Below are 18,590 nucleotides of genomic sequence, written 5' to 3'. Positions count from 1 at the left end.
GTGAAACTTTTATGGGTACAAGTTCACATTGACATTCTCATTGCTCCCAGTGAATCATGAGTAATAGCAGTGTCTCACTGTTCAAATTCTCGGGATGGTAATCTTTGTCTCTCCACCTGTCTGTGTAGATTGTTTTAACATGCCAATGACCTTTTAAGAGAAGGGTTTTAATTGTTTATAGTTCTTAGGGAACAATGAGCGATGTTAATGCCTCGCTCGGTCACTGCAATAGTAGATTGTCAAACTTCTCCAGATGCAAGTTCAGTGCGACATTTTCATTGTTCTTGGGGAATGATGAGTCATGGCATTGTCTCACTTGGGCTGAGGGCACTGAAAACAGTGTGATTGATGTGTATGTCATTGTTCTGATATGGATGTCAAAGTGGATTTTACATTTAGAGTGAAGATTAAAGTCTGGTTTGGTTTTTATGAAGAATCCTGAATCACACCCGGTGGACTCTGGATGTAGTGGAGGGTTTGTACCTTTAGTGTAATTGATGTCTACGATCCCGTGATTGGCATAGTTGGGTGTACATTTGAGCAATGTGCACCAATTGGTAGTGGCTGTGATGCTTGGCTTGATCTATGGCTGAAACAAGAACATATCTAAAAGAATGCACCAATGGCAAGGATACCTGAAAGTTTGCTGATTTATGTGTGTCCTCGGTCTTATGTGTGGTTCTGTTCTACTCATAGAACTGTTTGCTGTATCGATAGCCCTGCAAGTGCAGGCTTTTATTAGTTGCATAGGTGAATGAAGGGGTGAACAAGCCTGTCTTTTACCTGATTTTCTGAACCATTCTTGATCTGGGGATTGTTGAGCTCCGGCCAAGTTTGGGTTTGATGCAGGTTCAACCACCCCAAGATTGAGCAGCCTGGAGATTTGAGGGTGTGGTGTTGCCATGCATTAGCCAAAGAAAGGCACAGTTGGGTAGGTATTTTGAGCTGAGTTGCTCTCTTCTCTAGTTGGAGAATCCAATGAATAGAACTTGTCTTGAATTTTCTGGGGAAATTTTCAAATGGTATGCTGTTTGTCTTGAGCAAATCCTACACAAACGAAAGGGTAAAAATGAGTTTTATGTTGCCCATTTCAGGAGCTCAATAGAAGGCTTCCTTCGTATCACAAAAAGGAAAAAAAGAAAGAAGAAATAAGTGTTACTCTTGGTATATCGGAAAATAGATGAAATAATAATTATTTAAAATTTTAAAAAATTTTAAATTAAAAGGAAAAAATCATAAATTAAAAAGATTTTTTTCTTTCCTCATAGGTGTTTTTTTAGTAAAGAACAAGTTAAAAATCTAGGAAGGCCTTTACAAGAAAAAGTAAATAAAATGAAAATTTTTAAGAAAAAAAAGTTTGTATATTTTAGATTCTGCATTGTTTGTATAAAATGGAAAATAAAAGGAATGAATTTATATTATTAAAGTTTTTAGGGGAAAATGTTTTTAGAAAAAAATTTCAAAAAAGCTGCTTTTCTATTTTTAAAAGCTGTTTTTGAAAGTCATTGTCTTTAGAAAAAGTTATTTGAAAATTTAAGCATTCAAAATTTTTTGACTTATTTTTTATGAAGGTGGTGTGCATTTATTTGTAATACAAAAATTTTCAAAATATTGTTCATATTTTTAATTATTTATCATAGCATTTAAAAAAAAAAATCTATTTTTATAACTAATATTAAAAAAAATCAATTTCCAAACAGACTATAATATCTTGGATGGAAGGCAAATTGGTCACGCCTTATTGGCCCCGCCCAAGCGTGAGGGTTGGGCATGATACTGTGATTGACGTCTCTGGGTTGTTTTTGGATAAACCATTTTGGGGTTGGATTATTAGCATGGCAAGTCTAACAAACATCCGACGCCGACGAAAGCCTGCCAAAAAGATGATGATACATTTCAAGGGAAACATCTTCTGGATAGAAGGAAGCTTTACACTCTACTTGACCAAAATTGAGAGTTCGATTGCCTCAATCCCCGTCGTCTTATTCTTCTAAAAAATCCATGCATGCAGCCTTTCCCATCTGCGACCAAATCTCACAACTCAAGAAATGAATACTTCACTCGAACTCAGAATGTCCCTCATCTGGATTCATAACATTAAAAGTTAACATATGTTTTGACGTGTGATGGGAAGCTGTTGTTTGACCTACAGCAACATTGATTCTGGGTTCTCGATATAGGATTTGAACGCCTTCAGCCATTCTGCACCAATTGCACCTGCAAGCAAAGGCCGAGAGTGTTTGTGTTAAATGTAAAAGCTGGCCTGGAATGAAGGCGCCTACTCACATCTTAATATACATACTCGTTAAGAGCTACTTACCATCAATGACACGATGATCACAGCTTAGTGTCACTGACATGAAGGAGGCAAACTTGAATTCATCAGGGCCTGTGCCAGGTACAACCCTCTTGTCGGCTGCAAAAGAACAGAGTTCATCAATGAGGATGGGGATGATGATGATGATGAATGTACAAAAGGGCATTAATATTAAGCGTCTTTATCTTACCAGACCCAATGGCTAGAATGCCTGACTGAGGAGGATTGATGATGGCACAGAATTGCTTGATACCAAAGGGTCCTCCCAGATTAGACACAGTAAATGTCCCTCCCTGCAAGGAGGACGAAGCCAGTTTTCATATGTTAAACCCTAGCGATCACTTGCCAACAACTAATAACATTGAAACATAATTTTTACCTCATAATCTACGGGCTTCAAGTTGTTCTCCTTGGCTTTCTGGGCCAACTGCTTGACCTCTTCAGAAATCTTGGACAGACCTTTCTTGTCTGCGTCCTGCAAATTTCATGGTATGATTTTGTGTTAAATAAACTTTTATTGGAACTAAAAGCATAAACTGTTTCAATTATAAACAAACTGAGAAATAACCCACCTTGATGACGGGGACAAAGAGTCCATTATCCGTCTGCACAGCAACATTGATATTCACATTGTGGTACCTGGATTAGTCCCAAAAAGAAAAATGTTAAGAGTGTATGTGATATGGTAATTAAATAGCAATGTTAACATCTAAGATCTATTACTTACTGACGAATATAGTCATTGGTCCATGAACTATTGCATTGAGGAACTTTTCGAAGAGCCAAAGCAGCAGCCTGCAATAAGAAATTATTATGAAATTTTCTAAATCATGTCACCGTTCCTCCCAAGTAGCTATTCCTAAAGTAAGGTAGTAGCATCCATTTCTCAAGGCTGAAAGGGCTGGTTTTATGGTGATAAAGAAATGTCCTTTGGCAATATTTTTGAAAACATTTTTTAAAAATATTTTTAAAAAATAGTTCTTTTATATTTTCTAATGTTTGGAATTAGAATGTTCTCAACCTATTTTTTGTGTTTCCAAATATTTCTTAAAAATAACTTTTATTTGTAATTTTTAATCATTCTTCATATTTGTATAATTATATTTTATACCAAGCCCCAAAAAATCAAGTGAAAACAACTAAAAATAATTAAAATATATTCTCAAAAAAATACCCTATTTTCAAAACAAGTTCTCAAAAGATTGTTTTTTGTCAAACAATTATCAATCGTATTTTCAAATCTAAAAAACAGAACAGTGTTCTGTTTTTAAGAATAAAAAGGTGTATTCAAAAACAGTTCCCAAACCTGCTTATAATTTTTTGATGCAGCATGCTCATCACATTTTCAATTTAACCTTTTTCTTTTTCAAAGAGCAAACTGAAAAACCTCAGATAACAGATGTCACTGTTATTGTGGTGGTGTCGCTAGAACTGGTTCTACTCTGAACTTGCTCCCAGCATCTTCACTATCCCCTTGGGGTTTTAACATGGACGAGAATAGAAAACAATTTGCATGTCTCAACCATGAAGAGTTATTTTGCTAGGAAAATTTAGTACCTTAATTACAAGATCATTGATGGATATCCGCTTGCCACCAGAAGCTTCTTGTATTGAATTGAGTTGGCTTCGCAAACTGCAGAGAGAGAGAGAGAGAGAGAGAGAGAGCAACAGCTTAGATCATCACAGAAGATTGAAACGTGGGTTATTTTTTAAAAGATGGAAGGAACTAATGCTCACTCCATAAGTTTGTCAACACATGTATCCACTGTCAAATAATAATGGGGAATAGTCTGCTTCGATAATAATAGGCGTGAAGCTGTGATCTGTCAAGGTAATACCAAAAAGTTGACTTCAGAAGATGAAGCTTCAATGTGCTAAATATTAACAATAGGAAAGATTAAGCATAGATCTGAAAGCTTGCAAACAAACAGAAGAAACATGGCTAAATAGAATGGATTTCTATAATATGCATTGGAACCCCAAAAGATGCTAGAACAAGAGTTCGGAATAAGTATTACCTTTCTTATCTGAGAATGAGGGAGGTCCGTGTAATCTAATGCCATTGTATCGGTGACCTTAGGAGCTGTTAGTGAACCTTCCTTCCCACGAGAAGCTACATTATAGTGGAAAATATAAATAAAATTTCCAATAATCAGCTTAAATTACCATTGAAGAATAGTGTATAAAAATAAAATATACCCAAGTAATCTTCAATATCAGCCTTCACAATGCTTCCACCAGTACCCGTTCCTTTGATGCTTGAAAGAGGTACCTACTTTCATGGAAAAGAATCGAATGATGCACGAGAATCAACTCACCATTAGTCAATATGAAATTAATGGATGAATAACAAAGTTTTAGTCTCAGTATCGTATTTAACATACATTGTGTTCTTCAGCCAGTTTTCTTGCAAGAGGACTAGCAAAAATGCGACCTTCTGTTGAAGGAGCTGCACTAGCCTTAGAACTCTTTGGCTCTGGAGAACTGGTAGGTTCCTCTTTTACCTCTTCTTTTTTTGGTGGGGTAGAATCAGATGATCCTTTGCTTTCCGCTGCAGCATCTGATGGGGAAGGTTTATAATCCTTGAATTTTGCAATGTCTTCCTCTTCCTCCACAGTTATAGCAATCACCTATTTCAAAACATAATACAGATTCCCTATGTTAATAAACAAATTCCAGAGTGATTTTATTCTTTATTTACTAACCAAATTGCCACAGGTTAAGATAATTTAACCAAAAAAAAAAACAATGGTTTTGTTTCAATACTGAAGACAGAAGATCCAACTATCGTAAACATGCCTGGTTTCTACAGGAAAGGCAGGAAAATCTTTAAGACAAAGCTACTGTCATCCAAGTTTATTTCATTGATTGCTAGGCAGTCAAGAAATAACATGACCGTGAAAATGAAATATGATATTTAAATGTATGGTTGGCAAGAAAAGTAATGTAGAATGAAAGTTAATGCATTAGTGAGAATATTAACAATTGATAATAATATGAGAGAGGTCCACTTAGATGATTTGGTTACTTGCAACAAACCAATGAATGAACCAACAAGGAATGAAAGCTAACTCTATCTTTTGATGATTCTCCCAGAGTATTGGAACTATAGTACACCCATGATCACATCAACTGGATTATGCCTGCAACATATCTTGATGCTCGGAAAGATCAAATTAGACAAAAAAGTTTTACATTAAGCTATGGAATCTTGAGCCATTAGTTCACATGACATTTAGCATATTTAAGCCTAAGCACAATTTGGGAATTGCAAATCCATTGAAAATTTCTATCTTCATGCTTTTTCCTAATAATACCATGAATTTTCTTAATTGGAATGGCAAGCAGTAAATGTGGTAGAGAAATGAAATTCATATTTAAGAAGTGCCTTACTTGGCCAAACAACAAACTTAACCAAAAGGCATTTTACTTATAGCATCATATCATATTTGCGACATAGTTAGTTACATAGACAGACCATTGAGGCAAAGATAATCTAGGGTCTGCAGCCAATTTTAATGTTTTGGAAGGTTTTAACTTCAGTCAAAGAAGAGATGGCATCAGAAATAAGCATGCAGAGCCTGGCAGGGAAAAATATATTAAAAGTTTGAAGCTCAAAAGTGAGCTAGATGCAATTTATGAAAATGCTATAATTTGATGGCTGGCAAACACATGAGATAGAAAGCAGCTAGCTTTGAAAGAAAGAGTTAGACAATAGCAACCAAGTGACCTTAGTGACAAATAAAAGCAATACCTCACCAACTTTAATTTCTTTTGCCCCATCTCCTTGAATTATCTTAGCAAGGTATCCTTCTTCCATGCATTCCATCTCAACTGTTGCTTTATCCTACAAATATCAATTCAATGAAAGGTAAACGTCAGTTTTCCAGATGAGTAAAGCACCTAACCGGAGTGCTCCATTAATTGAGAGAATTTAACCAACAGACTCAGAGTACAAGGGCCCTACAGTCTCAACTTCACAGAGCACTTCACCAGGAGAGATTTTATCACCCTCTTTCTTCAACCACCTCGCAATGTTACCCTGCATTTGATAAACAAAACATTCAATCATAAAACAGTAAATTGAGCATGGTTTGTATTCTCATAGCTTCAGAAAGGCACATGCCTCAGTCATTGTAGGAGAAAGAGAAGGCATTCCAATCTTTTGATGTGCAGGAAGACCTGTCATTTATTGCACAGAATCGTCCATATATCATAAACCATTCCAACATAAATTAGGTAGGAGCAGCAGTAGATTAATGACTAAATCATTCATATGAGAGTTAGTTAGCAATAATATTATAACTTGAGAAAAAACATGAGCAGAGCGGCAACAAAACATTTGTTGCATGGAGATGAAACAATGCAAGATTCTCCTAAAAGCATGATTAAAGGGCAGCTTGTCATTAAGTGTATATTTTAGTTATAAAAAAATGGCATCATAGAATGCTACAAAGGGAATAGTATTATTGAAGTCAAAGTAGAAAAGAAATCACACTTCACCTGAATCTGATGAAAAACCTCTTCTTAGATGCATGCATGAACTGAAATCAGATTAAAGAATAATTAACAAAGTTCCATAACGTTACATGTAATCATTAAGAAATAGTTTGACAAATGGCACAAGACATACCCTGAAAAACCTTTGCTCAACAGAGAACCAGTCACTGGAATTCCCATTTTCATTGCTGTCCTTGAAACATTGCCCTCGAATATTCCTAACGATGTTATCTACAGAAGCGTATGATAGTTGGCTCATGAATTCTTAGTTTGGACAATGAACACATATTTATTAAAAATAATGAGTCTAGCAAAGACAAAAGAAAAAGATGATGGTGATGAAGAAGAAGAGATGTAACGGATAAAACTGAGAAGCTCCAACTTACCGTATCAGTATTTATTGCTCTATAAGTGTGACTGAAGCTGGCAGTGCTCGGAGAGTTACAATCCCGATATCTTTCTCCAGGTATCTTCAGAATATCTGGGAATTACAAACTTTTCTTACAACAACAAATACAAAACCAAAGAGCAGCCTGGTGCTGCAGTTACTGAAGCCAACTTGCTATGTGAATTAGGGAACCTGATGCAGTGAGCTTATCAACATTATCAACCCTAGGGCAAAGGGGGTGAAACTTTTGAGTTTTCATGCTAAATGCTCCCATATACTCCAGTGCCATAACTCTATAAGTACCATATTAGGACAGACTTGGGTGCTAAGATACTTAAATGTTGTAAATCTCCTCCTAACATGATATCATAGAGGTTGTCCCTAACATACCCCCAGTTGATTGTCTGTTCTCTAACTGTTATAGGTAATCAGGAGATTGAATCTTGCCTGCCACTTATATGACAAAGGGATAACTAAAAACATTTTACCCAACCAAAAGATTTCATATTACTCTGATCAAATAAAATAAAATAAAAGGATTTGTCATTACCTCCAATCAATAATTTTTACCTTTTAACCTTCTGTTGGATTCCCTATATGGATCTAATTTTTTTAAAACAATGTACATCATGCATAATATGTGCATAGAGCCTTTTACTAGTCTTGGTGGACAATAGGTAACAACAAACTGGCACCAACTTGATTTTCATGGAACCTTTTTGACACTATTAATGAGCATCAATGAAACCCTTGAGGCCCAATTCAAGTGGAAAAGGGTTGGGGAGAACTTATAGGAGGTTCCAAGTTCAAGTCTTGGTGAGGATAAACATTTACCTATTAAAAAAATTTATTAAGGAGAATCAATGAAGCTTATCAACAGTTTTTTGGTACCCCTATAGGATGGCTGGTGGCAACATAAATTTGCATATCTTGGTCATCAGCTGGTTGTTGGGGGTAGATCCTACGTTCAATCCAAAACTCACCTTGTAGTGAAGATATAAGAAGTGTTTAGTTGCCTATGAATCACCTACCTTGCAGTTTTCCATTCACAAAATAAAAGAGCATACACAAAATGAAAAGAAAATAGACTATGGAAATAGAAATCCTAAGAGGCAAGGAATCTATATTGAATTAGTGGCAATAATTAAAAATTCAAGGTGTATATGTGTATAACAGAAACCATATATGAATATTACAAAATTATACATCACACGTGGTTAATGCTTTGTTAAGACAATTTTGGGTCACATGCTTGATATGTGTCATGAATCCAGAACTCACATATGATAGTACAATTGGAACTCTTCAGCACCACATGCATTTAGATGCACATAAGCCGGCCAAACCTGATTCCATGGATGTCTACATGCATATGTTGTGTGCACACAGACACCTTTGAGGTGTAAACAAGGACATTTGGAAACCCACAAAAACATGATCACAGATGCAAGCAAGGGTGGACATATATAATATAAAAAAAAATCTGCTTTCTTTGATTGACTACATATGCAGAATCTTCGATAATATTCAGAAAAATGCAGTACACAAGAAAGTAGAAGCAAAAATAGACCCTAATTTATCTGATTGGCAATGTAAAATAAACTCGTAAACCTCTAGGCAGGCTAATTGAACTTGGAGCCATAGACAGCAGTAACTGACATTTTAATTACTAAATGAAAGATAAATTAGACCCTTGTTCACCATGATCAGCAACATACCATCTCCTTTGCTGCTGAAGGGACGAGCCTTGTTAGAAAACCAACGGACCAAAGTGGAATGCTCCTGCCGTAGTAAGTTGGGAGCATTTCTTAGCTGTAAAAGAGCACAAGTATCATAAGAGGAGCTTCCATTTTCAGTGGTTGGCATACAAAAGAGAGTGAAAACACATATTCTCAGTTTGGCAGGAAGTGGTGCAGAGCTTCATCCAATTAAGACAACAAATTGCAAATCTTATGTCAAATAATTTAAAAGAGGTGCTCCTTGAATATGTATCTGTTTCCCCAAGTAAGCATCCCCAAAAACTTCAAAAACCAAGAGCGGGAGAAAGAATAGACTTGAGATCTAAACTTCAGAAGCATTGCTTTCTGGTTTTCCTTCCTTTCTTCTTTTGTAGTCCTGTTTCTTCTCTCCTTTCTTGGCTACAAACCATCTGCCTTCTGATATTTCATCTCATTTAGAGTGCATTGACATTCAATGTGTTTTAAGTGTAAATCCTCCATAAAGTTCTTTGTTTATTTTCAAGAGAAAACATTAGATTCTATATGGTGCTTTGTTAACTAAAATACACTAACTTTTAATTTCACCATGATTACGTACTAAATCTAACTTTGGTTTTAATTCAGACCCTAGACAAAACTCCAAATCAGGTGCGACCATAAACCATAATCTTGGCTTTTAACCCCTAAATCATCATCTCATGCACGGTGTTCTATTAGACAGCTTGACTAATAGTATCTAACTAAAGTTTTCCTGATTTATACAAAAGCTTCACTTCTAACATTTCTAACATGCAGTTAGTTGTTGATTAATATGTCTATATAGTGCATTCATCCATGTCATTATATCTGTATGAAACGATTGCATGTACTGTCTTTCCTGAGAACCCATTGCCAGAACAACATATTTTAGGCATAGCTATTGGGTTTTCATTTTAGAGGCTATCATTTATGAAATTCCAATTTCACATGGTTACTCTGTGAAGATTATCAAATGCCTCTAAATCGCTCAAGTTCCTATTGTTGGAGAGGTTTTTGTATCTCACATGATTAGTACATGAATATTATCAGATGCCTATAAATCGGTGAAGTTCCCATTATTTGATAATGAATGTTAGCATTCAACATTGTTCTCACTTGTAAACCTCAAAACACATTTTGTTTCAAAGATAAAGCCACAACGAGGAAAACTGATGGCTATTTCATAACACCCTTCACTAGAAGCTCTAAATTGAAATTTAAATCACTAGTTCTTTTAATCACACAATTCACAATACAAAAAAGCACAAAAAAAAAAAAAGAAGCCCAAATAAAAGGTCAAATTCAAACAAAATAAACCTTGAAAATGAAATGATTCGGTTTCGATCAAATTCAATCTCAACACAGCTTCAACAGTGTTCCACAATACAAACCTAATTTCAGATTATTTCAAACCAAAAACAAAAACATTGCCACAGCAAGAACACAATTACCTAAAAATCAGAGACTGCAAAACACATATTTTCATCTGCATATATATTTTTATATATGTGAGTACCTTTTTGGAATGATTGAACACGCGAGATGTGTAGGTCATGGTGCGAAGCTCTAATCAAGAACAAAAAACACAAATAAAAATTTGGAGAGAAAAAAATAGAAGAAAAATCGGCTGAGGAGAGATTAAGATTGTACGGACAACAGATCGATTCGTGAGGTTTAGGGTTTGGAATGAGTCGAAGAGGACCAGTAGATCGGTTTTCTTTTCCTCCCTTCGCTTTTTAATTTTTGCTTTCTCTATTTTTCTAGCGAACCAAACAGAGGTGAAAGCGAGAAAAATGTGGTTGGTGCGTGCGCGTGGCGTGGCAGCTACTTATATACAATTCCTCCGCAGGACCGCAGGCTCAGTACACTAGTCTCAGCTCGCCACGACGTCGTATTGGACACGTTGAAGTCCAATGTGTGACGTGGCAGCTTGGGTTTCATCTTGTGGATTTATAATAATATTTGAAATGAACTTTTATCATTTTTTTCACATGATTTTTAAGTTTGATAATGAAAATATCATATTTTTCGAAATAGAAAGAGTCAAAATAATATAAAAAAAATAGGTTTAATTGTTAGTACATGGAATTTTTTAAATAATATTTAAAAAAAAAACTCATATTACAAAAATGTCTAAGTTAAGGAAAGTTTATCACATGAATCAATGACTTTTATGTTTTACGTGAGACGTAGAGGTAAGAGAAAGTGATGATGCATCCTATGAGACATCCATACATGAGAGAATCCTAAATTCAAAAAGGATCTCGAGGATTTAAAATGGTTCCTGAATTGTTTTTTATAGTTCTTACAAAGTGTTGGCAGCCAAACCAATTCTTATTTTGAAAAAGGGAATCAAAATAGTGTATATTTGAAATAAATTACCCAAGTAGTCTTTGAGTCTACATTTTCAGCCTTTTATTTGACTTTTCTATCCATGTGATCATTCACATGGTTTTTTTTTTTAATGTAAAAAATCACTATTAATGACTATGGTTTAAAAGTTTCAAAAATATCTATAATTTTTTTTTTTTTGAATCATAGTTATTAATTGTGGTTTCAAAAATATTTTTAAACCATACCTCGTTTCAATTTTCAATTATTAGTAATATGATTTTAAATTTATTTTTAAAATCTTATTTATGATAATAACCATAAAATCATAGTTAGTATCTGTAGTTTTCAAAAGTATCTTGAAAACCGCAATCACAAACTATGGTTTTATAATTTTCTTTAGAATCACAGTTATTAAATATGGTTTCACAAATATCCATAAACCACACCCCATTGCAATTTTCAATAGTTAAGTCAACACACTATAACTTGAGATTAAGGTGGTGTTTGTTTTTTGGCTGAATAGAAAAAACCAAATATTTTAGTTTTTTCTATTCAGCTAAAAGTAACACGTTGACATTATCCAACATAACTAAAATGAACTTGTTATCAATAAATTTAATTTAATTATATTGGATGATGTGAACTTGTTATCAATAAATTTAATTTAATTATATTGGATGATGTTAACAGGTTACTTTTAACTGAATAAAAAAAGCCAAATATTTTGACTTTTTCTATTCAACCAAAAAACAAACACCACCTAACTTTAACCCATCACCAAATGAGGCACTCCCAATCAATTTATTTTAAAGAAGATTTTAAAATCACAATATTAACTATTAAAAATTGTAATGGGTGTGATTTAAAAATATTTGTGAAACCACAGTTACTAATTATGATTCTAAAGAAAACTGTAGTATTAATTATGATTTTATGGTTATTATGATAAAGAAGATTTTTAAAATAATTTTAAAATCACAATACTAACCATTGAAGATTGAAACGGTGCATGGTTTAAATTTTTTTTTTTAAACCACAGTTAGTAACTGTAATTATAAAGAAAATTGTAAAACCATAGTAAATAATTATAATTTTAAGGATATTTTAAAAAAATTTTAAATCATAATCACCAACGATAGCCTTTTACACTTAAAAATGAATTTAAAAAATAAAATAAAATCACGTGGATGATTACAAGGTAGAAAATACTACTTTTTTATAAATATTTTGGAAGAGAAACTATTTTCAATATTGTAATCACGTGGATGATTACAATGGTGACACAATCCAATCACTTTTAATTGCTCCTCACTCAAGCAAACAAACCAGCACTTTCAAATTAGTCATAATGTATTTGCCAACTAGGGGTCATTCCTTTTAAGGTGCATAAAATCCATATCTAACCTCCTAAGCCTTTTATTTGGTGACAATATTGAAGTAGTCATTTGCATGCATATGACATTGCTTTCACTCAAATGGGAGTCTTCTTGATATTTTTAGAAGATAGTGATATTTTGAGACATTTAAAGCATTTAAACATGCACTAAGAGATAAGTTAAATATTATTATATATATATATAGAAAACATGAGGTAGGTACTTGGTATATATAAGAGATTTTACAAAAATAATTTAAGTTTCATGTGCTTTATAGCTAAAAGTAATATTTACATCATTAAAAAGTAGTATTTGAATTGTCAAATACAATACATTTGATTAAAAAGTACATGAAATATTATTTATTTTTAAATTACTGCTTAAATTTTATATTTTATAAACTTGAGTTCATTTTTTTCACGAGTATATGAAAACAAATTTTTCTCGATAAGATTGCTAGAGTAAAATTTAATTTTTTTAAAAAGTTCCAACGATTAAAGGTCATGAAACTTGTAACTTACATATAATTTATTTTGAAATAAAGTTTCATTTTTTGTATTTGTTAATAATTGAGTTTTTATTTACACTTCATAAATTCCACGGCAAAATCAGAAGTTATTTTACATGAGATAATTTTACAAAATCAACGGCATTTATAGGATATATAGGAGGTTTATATGAAAGATATAGCAATTTTTCTTGTATTTTTTTAGTAAAATTAGAGGTATTTATGCATTAAGTTTTATAAAATCAAATATGGCATGGTAGTATATGTTGTAACTTTTATTTTGAAGTCGATAAAATTTTTGTATTGAATTATATAATTTATGACAATATATAATTACATGTATTTTAATCATTTCTTAGGATGAAAAATATAACATACAAATATTAAACACCCCCTTTAAAACTTTTTCTTTTTTCAAATAAAACTTAATTATAAAAAGAGAATGTGTTTTCACTTTTTCATAATCCCTGCTTCCATTCATCTAAAGATCTCTCATTTCTCTCTCTTTTCTTGTTTCCTTTCTTTCCCTTCTTCCTTCTCTTTGTTTTTTTTAATCCAAAAAAAGGAAGCAATAATCATACTACTATATAGTCGGACATTGTCTTGTTGGTCACAAGAAACTACTCTAATGGTTATACTCTTTTTTGTTTCCTTCTATTTTTTTCTTTTTTTTTCTTTCTTTCAAGCTTTTTACTTCAAAAAAAATTATTTTAAGGAAGAAAATGAAAGTCGAAGAGGAGAAAATGAGAGAAGAAAGACTATGAAAAAGAAAAAAGAAAGCATGACTCGTGTTAAGTTTTTTCGAATGTTTCTTTTATCTTCTTTCTTTTTTTATTTTCTTTAATCTTTGATCTAAACAAAAGAGTGAAACGAGCTAATAAGTCATTGCACATTTTCTTTCTTTCTTTCTTTTTCTTTTTCCAGTTTTTCTAGTTGGAAAAAAAAATAGTTTTGGGGAAGAAAATGAGAATGGAAGAGGAAAAAAAAAAATGAAAAAGAAAAAAGAAAGCATGAGACTGGTGTTGAAGTTTTCTCTAATTTCTACCATATTTATACGCCTCTCATCATCATCCTTCGAATGCCCGCCCAACGGGACATCAACTGTTATATTTATATAAATATATATATATATATATATATATATATATTATTGGTTAAAAATAAAGTGTAAGAAGAGTTACACTTTTGAAAAATAACTTTTGAAAATAAAGTGTAAGAAGGGTTACACTTTTAATGTGTGAATTATACACATGATTAAGTTTTGAAATGTTACAAAACTTGAAAGGTTAAGGAAGACAATGAGTCTTCTCATCTTTGTAACTTTATAAAACTTAAGAGGTTAAGTGTAAGAGAGTTACACATTTGAGATTAAATCATGTTTAATGTGTGAATTAAACATATGATTTAATTTTTTAATGTTACAAAGATGAAGAGATTGAGGAAGACAATGAGTTTTTTCTCATCCTTGTAACCATTTTTCAACCCTAAGAGTGCTATATATGACTTTTTTTCTTTTTGAAATCTTATGCAGAAAAGTGAAAAGGCTTGATCAATCCCAAGACTATTTCCATTAGTTCCCTAAAGATTTCTAGTGGTGGGAGGAAATAGAGTCTTTGGACAAAGTTCCAAGAATTTGTTTGAGCTTTTCTTGTGTTCTTCTTTTTCTTGTTCTTATTTTGTATCTTTGAGAATTTAATTGTATCAAGAGAGTGTTTGAGAATGTTTCTTTTCTCCATTGTATCCAAATTTTTTGATATCAATCAAAGACTCTATTCTTCAATGGAAAGAGAGACTATCAAGATTATGAACCAAGACCTTGTGAGGTTGGATCGTTTTGATGGTTCCAACTTCAGTAGGTGACAAGACAAGGTGAGATTCCTTCTCACAGCACTCAAGATTTTCTACATCCTTGATCCTACCTTGGCACCGTTATCGGAACCAAAGGAAAATGACACACCTCAAGTGGTGGCGGCAAAGAAGAAGATGGAAGAGGATGAGCTCATATGTAGGGGTCATATTTTGAACGCCTTATCTGATAGGCTATATGATCTCTACACCAACACCTATTCCACGAGGAAGATTTGGGAGGCTCTTGAAAACAAGTACAAAGCCGAGGAAGAAGGTACCAAAAAGTTTCTCATTTCTCAATACATAGATTTCAAATTTTTTGATGAAAAGCTTCTCTTACCACAAATTCATGAGTTGCAAGTAATTGTAAATAAGTTGAAAGTTCTCAAAATTGAACTTCCGGAGGCCTTCCAAGTTGGTGCTATTGTGGCTAAATTACCATCAAGTTGGAAAGGTTACCGGAAGAGGATTCTCCACAAGAGTGAAGATTACTCCTTGGAAGAGATTTAAAAACATCTTCGCATTGAAGAAGAATCGAGATCAAGAGACAAAATGGTGGAAGAGTCCAATGGTGGGACTAACAAAACCAATGCGGTTTCAAAGGCCAATCATCCTAGAGGTAAAAATAACAACGACAAAAGGAATTCCGGAAATTATATGAGCCCCAAGAAAAATCAAGAGCAATTTAAGGGCAAGAAAGGTCCTTATTTTGTGTGTGGAAAACCCGGGCATTATGCTAGGGAGTGTAGGTACCGAAAGGACCTAAAAGGGGTTGTGGTGAATGCAATTGATGAGGAGATCATTGCAACACTAAGCGATGTGTGAGTTGTCCAAGGAAAGGTGCAAGGATGGTGGTATGATACTTGTGCCACAGTTCATTGTACCAATGACAATATCAATAAAATGGCGTCTACTTCCGCTTATATGTGTGATTCAAATTCTTTATTTTTGTGGCATAATAGGCTTGCACATGTTGGTTTAAGCACTATTAAAAGGATTGTGAAATGTGGTTTGATTGCTTGTGATACCAAGAAATTTGAAAAGTGTGAAATATGTGTTAAATCAAAGATGATTAAAAAACCTTTTCATAGTGTTGAGAGATCATCTAATTTGCTTGATTTAATACATAGTGATCTTTGTGAACTTAATGGCATGTTAACAAGAGGTGGAAATAGGTATTTTCTTACATTCATAGATGATTGTTCTAGATTTACCTATGTGTTTTTGTTGAAAAACAAAAGTGAAACTTTCAATGCCTTTAAAGTTTACAAAGCCGAAGTTGAAAATCAACTAGAAAAAAATATTAAGGTGCTTAGAAGTGATAGAGGTGGTGAATATTTCTCTAGTGAATTCAATTCTTTTTGTGAAGAATATGGCATAATACATGAGTGCATCGCACCCTATACACCTTAACACAATGGCATAGCGGAGAGAAAGAATAGAACATTCTTGGAAATGGTGAATGTTATGTTATTGCATACTAAATTGAATTTCAATTTGTGGGGTGAAGCTTTGTTGACTGCTTGCCATATTTTGAATAGAATTCCTATGAAGAAAAATGAGATATCTCCATATGAGTTATGGAAAGGAAGGAAGCCTAATATAGGTTACTTCAAAGTGTGGGGGTGTCTTGCTTATTGCAAGAAAACGGATCCACATGAAACAAAATTGGGTCCAAGAGCCATTAAATGTGCATTTGTAGGCTATGCCTCAAATAGCAAAGCTTATAGGCTATTAGACTTGGAGTCTAATGTGATAATTGAATCAAGAGAGGTAGAGTTCTTTGAGAATTTGTTGAGTGATAGCAATTCTCAAGTACCTACTAGTGTTGGAGAGTCTCTAGAGGAAACACCTTCAAAGGTTGTTGAGCAACCCATTGTGCCTCGGAAAAGCCAAAGAGCTAGAAAAGAGAAAGTGTTGGGATCGGATGAGATTGACTCTCAAAGAATTTCCTTTTACTTAGTAGAAGAAAATTGAGAAGATATTATAAGAAAAATTCCTATAGTACTTCAAATAGAGGAGGATCCCAAAACATACAAAGAAGTTATGGCTTCTAGAGATGTTGCTTTTTGGAAAGAGGCTATCAATGATGAAATGGATTCAATTATGTCCAACCAAACATGGGAATTGGTAGACCTTCCACCAGGATCTAAACCAATAGGGTGCAAGTGGGTATTTCGAAGGAAATATCACACCGATGACATGATTCAAACCTTTAAGGCTAGATTAGTAGCTAAGGGGTTTAAACAAAGAGAAGGTATTGATTATTTTGATACTTATGCGTCGGTGGCTAGAACAACATCGATTAGGATATTGTTTGCTTTGGCATCAATTCATAATCTATTTGTTCATCAAATGGATGTCAAAACGGCATTCTTGAATGGGGATCTCAATGAGGAGGTCTACATGGAAAACAACCGGAAGGTTTTATTCTACTGAGGAATGAAAACAAAGTGTGTAAGCTCGTCAAATCATTATATGGTTTAAAACAAACTCCCAAACAATGGCACAAAAAATTTGATCATGCTATTCTTTCGGATGGATTTAGACACAACAATGTGGACAAGTGCTTATATTCTAAGACTTGTGATGACTATATGGTCATAGTGTGTCTATATGTGGATGACATGTTAATCTTGAGTGATGACATGAAAGGAATAATAGAAACGAAAAGGTTTCTATCCTCAACCTTCAAGATGAAAGATCTTGGAGAAGTTGATACTATATTGGGTATCAAAGTGAAAAGAAATAGTGGGGGTTATGATTTAAACCAAACCCACTATATTGAGAAAGTAGTTAGCAAATTTAGTCATCTCAAGATTAAAGATGTTAATACTCCATTTGATTCAAGTATAAAACTTGAAAAGAATGATGGTAGATCGGTGGCTCAACTTGAGTATGCAAGTGCAATTGGAAGTCTTATGTATGTTGCTCAGTGTACTAGGTTGACATTTCATTTGCAGTTAGTAAACTAAGTAGGTTTATTAGCAATCCAAGCGTGGAACATTGGAAAGCTATTGGTAGAGTTCTTGGTTACCTAAAGAATACCAAAGAACTAAGCCTCCAATATTCAAAGTTTCCTGCTATACTTGAAGGATATTCAGATGCAAGCTGGATATCGAGTGTGGGAGATAATTTATCTACCACAGGTTGGGTGTTTACACTTGGTGGTGGGGCTGTCTCTTGGGGATCCAAGAAACAGACTTGTATATCACACTCAACCATGGAGGCAGAGTTAATAGCTCTAGCTGCAACTGGAAAAGAAGCTGAGTGGCTTAGGGATCTCATGATGGATATCCCTTTTACTGCAAATAATGTGTCAACAGTGTTGATACATTGTGACAGTCAAGCCACTCTAGCTCGTGCGTACAGTGGAGTGTACAATGGGAAGTCTAGACATATAAGCATTAGACATGAGTATGTGAGATAATTGATTCAATATGGAATCATCTCAATCTCATTTGTGAGGTCAAGTGGAAACTTGGCGGATCCTTTTACTAAACCTCTTACAAGAGATTTAGTAAGGATAACATCTAGAGGGATGGGACTAAAACTCCTTAAATAAAATTCACCAATGATGGTA

The 18,590-nt window shown here is 33.7% G+C and overlaps 2 protein-coding genes across 4 annotated transcripts; one reads left to right on the top strand and one right to left on the bottom strand.

Moving 5' to 3' along the window:
- Positions 1-1,870: 1,870 nt before the first annotated feature.
- Positions 1,871-10,781, bottom strand: LOC100251405 (dihydrolipoyllysine-residue acetyltransferase component 2 of pyruvate dehydrogenase complex, mitochondrial). 3 transcript variants are annotated; one of them, XM_059739439.1, is made up of 20 exons: positions 10,644-10,781; positions 10,458-10,507; positions 8,924-9,017; positions 7,204-7,298; positions 6,951-7,048; positions 6,821-6,861; positions 6,444-6,499; positions 6,285-6,359; positions 6,072-6,164; positions 4,702-4,947; positions 4,517-4,589; positions 4,336-4,430; positions 4,055-4,140; positions 3,875-3,950; positions 3,045-3,112; positions 2,890-2,956; positions 2,697-2,792; positions 2,508-2,610; positions 2,321-2,416; positions 1,871-2,217 (listed from the first exon to the last, which is right to left on the bottom strand). In XM_059739439.1, exons 2-20 carry the CDS (start codon positions 10,494-10,496, stop codon positions 2,147-2,149), a joined length of 1,668 nt encoding a protein of 555 aa, XP_059595422.1. In that variant the 5' UTR covers positions 10,497-10,507; positions 10,644-10,781; the 3' UTR covers positions 1,871-2,146. The 3 variants fall into 3 exon arrangements, with proteins under 3 accessions (XP_059595422.1, XP_010654495.1, XP_010654497.1); XM_010656193.3 differs by having other exon boundaries at positions 10,596-10,767; XM_010656195.3 differs by having other exon boundaries at positions 10,592-10,747.
- A 4,361-nt stretch (positions 10,782-15,142) lies between these two features.
- LOC132254351 (secreted RxLR effector protein 161-like) lies at positions 15,143-18,437 on the top strand. Its single transcript, XM_059739820.1, has 2 exons — positions 15,143-15,281; positions 17,971-18,437. The coding sequence occupies exons 1-2, from the start codon at positions 15,143-15,145 to the stop codon at positions 18,435-18,437; spliced, it is 606 nt and encodes a 201-aa protein (XP_059595803.1).
- The last annotated feature ends 153 nt before the right edge of the window (positions 18,438-18,590 follow it).

Source organism: Vitis vinifera, chromosome 9 (assembly GCF_030704535.1).
Source record: "Vitis vinifera cultivar Pinot Noir 40024 chromosome 9, ASM3070453v1".
Lineage (NCBI taxonomy): Eukaryota > Viridiplantae > Streptophyta > Magnoliopsida > Vitales > Vitaceae > Vitis > Vitis vinifera.
This window is presented reverse-complemented; position numbering and strand designations above follow the sequence as displayed.

Excerpts from the sequence above, each read along its gene's own strand:
- LOC132254351 (XM_059739820.1), top strand. The coding sequence starts at position 15,143 with ATGGAAGAGGATGAGCTCATATGTAGGGGTCATATTTTGAACGCCTTA. Across the intron at positions 15,282-17,970 it reads GTACAAAGCCGAGGAAGAAG|TTAGTAAACTAAGTAGGTTT; the intron begins GTACCAAAAAGT and ends TTTCATTTGCAG.
- LOC100251405 (XM_059739439.1), bottom strand. The coding sequence starts at position 10,496 with ATGACCTACACATCTCGCGTGTTCAATCATTCCAAAAAG. Across the intron at positions 6,862-6,950 it reads TTGAGCAAAGGTTTTTCAGG|TTCATGCATGCATCTAAGAA; the intron begins GTATGTCTTGTG and ends ATCTGATTTCAG. Across the intron at positions 4,141-4,335 it reads CTCATTCTCAGATAAGAAAG|ATCACAGCTTCACGCCTATT; the intron begins GTAATACTTATT and ends TTACCTTGACAG.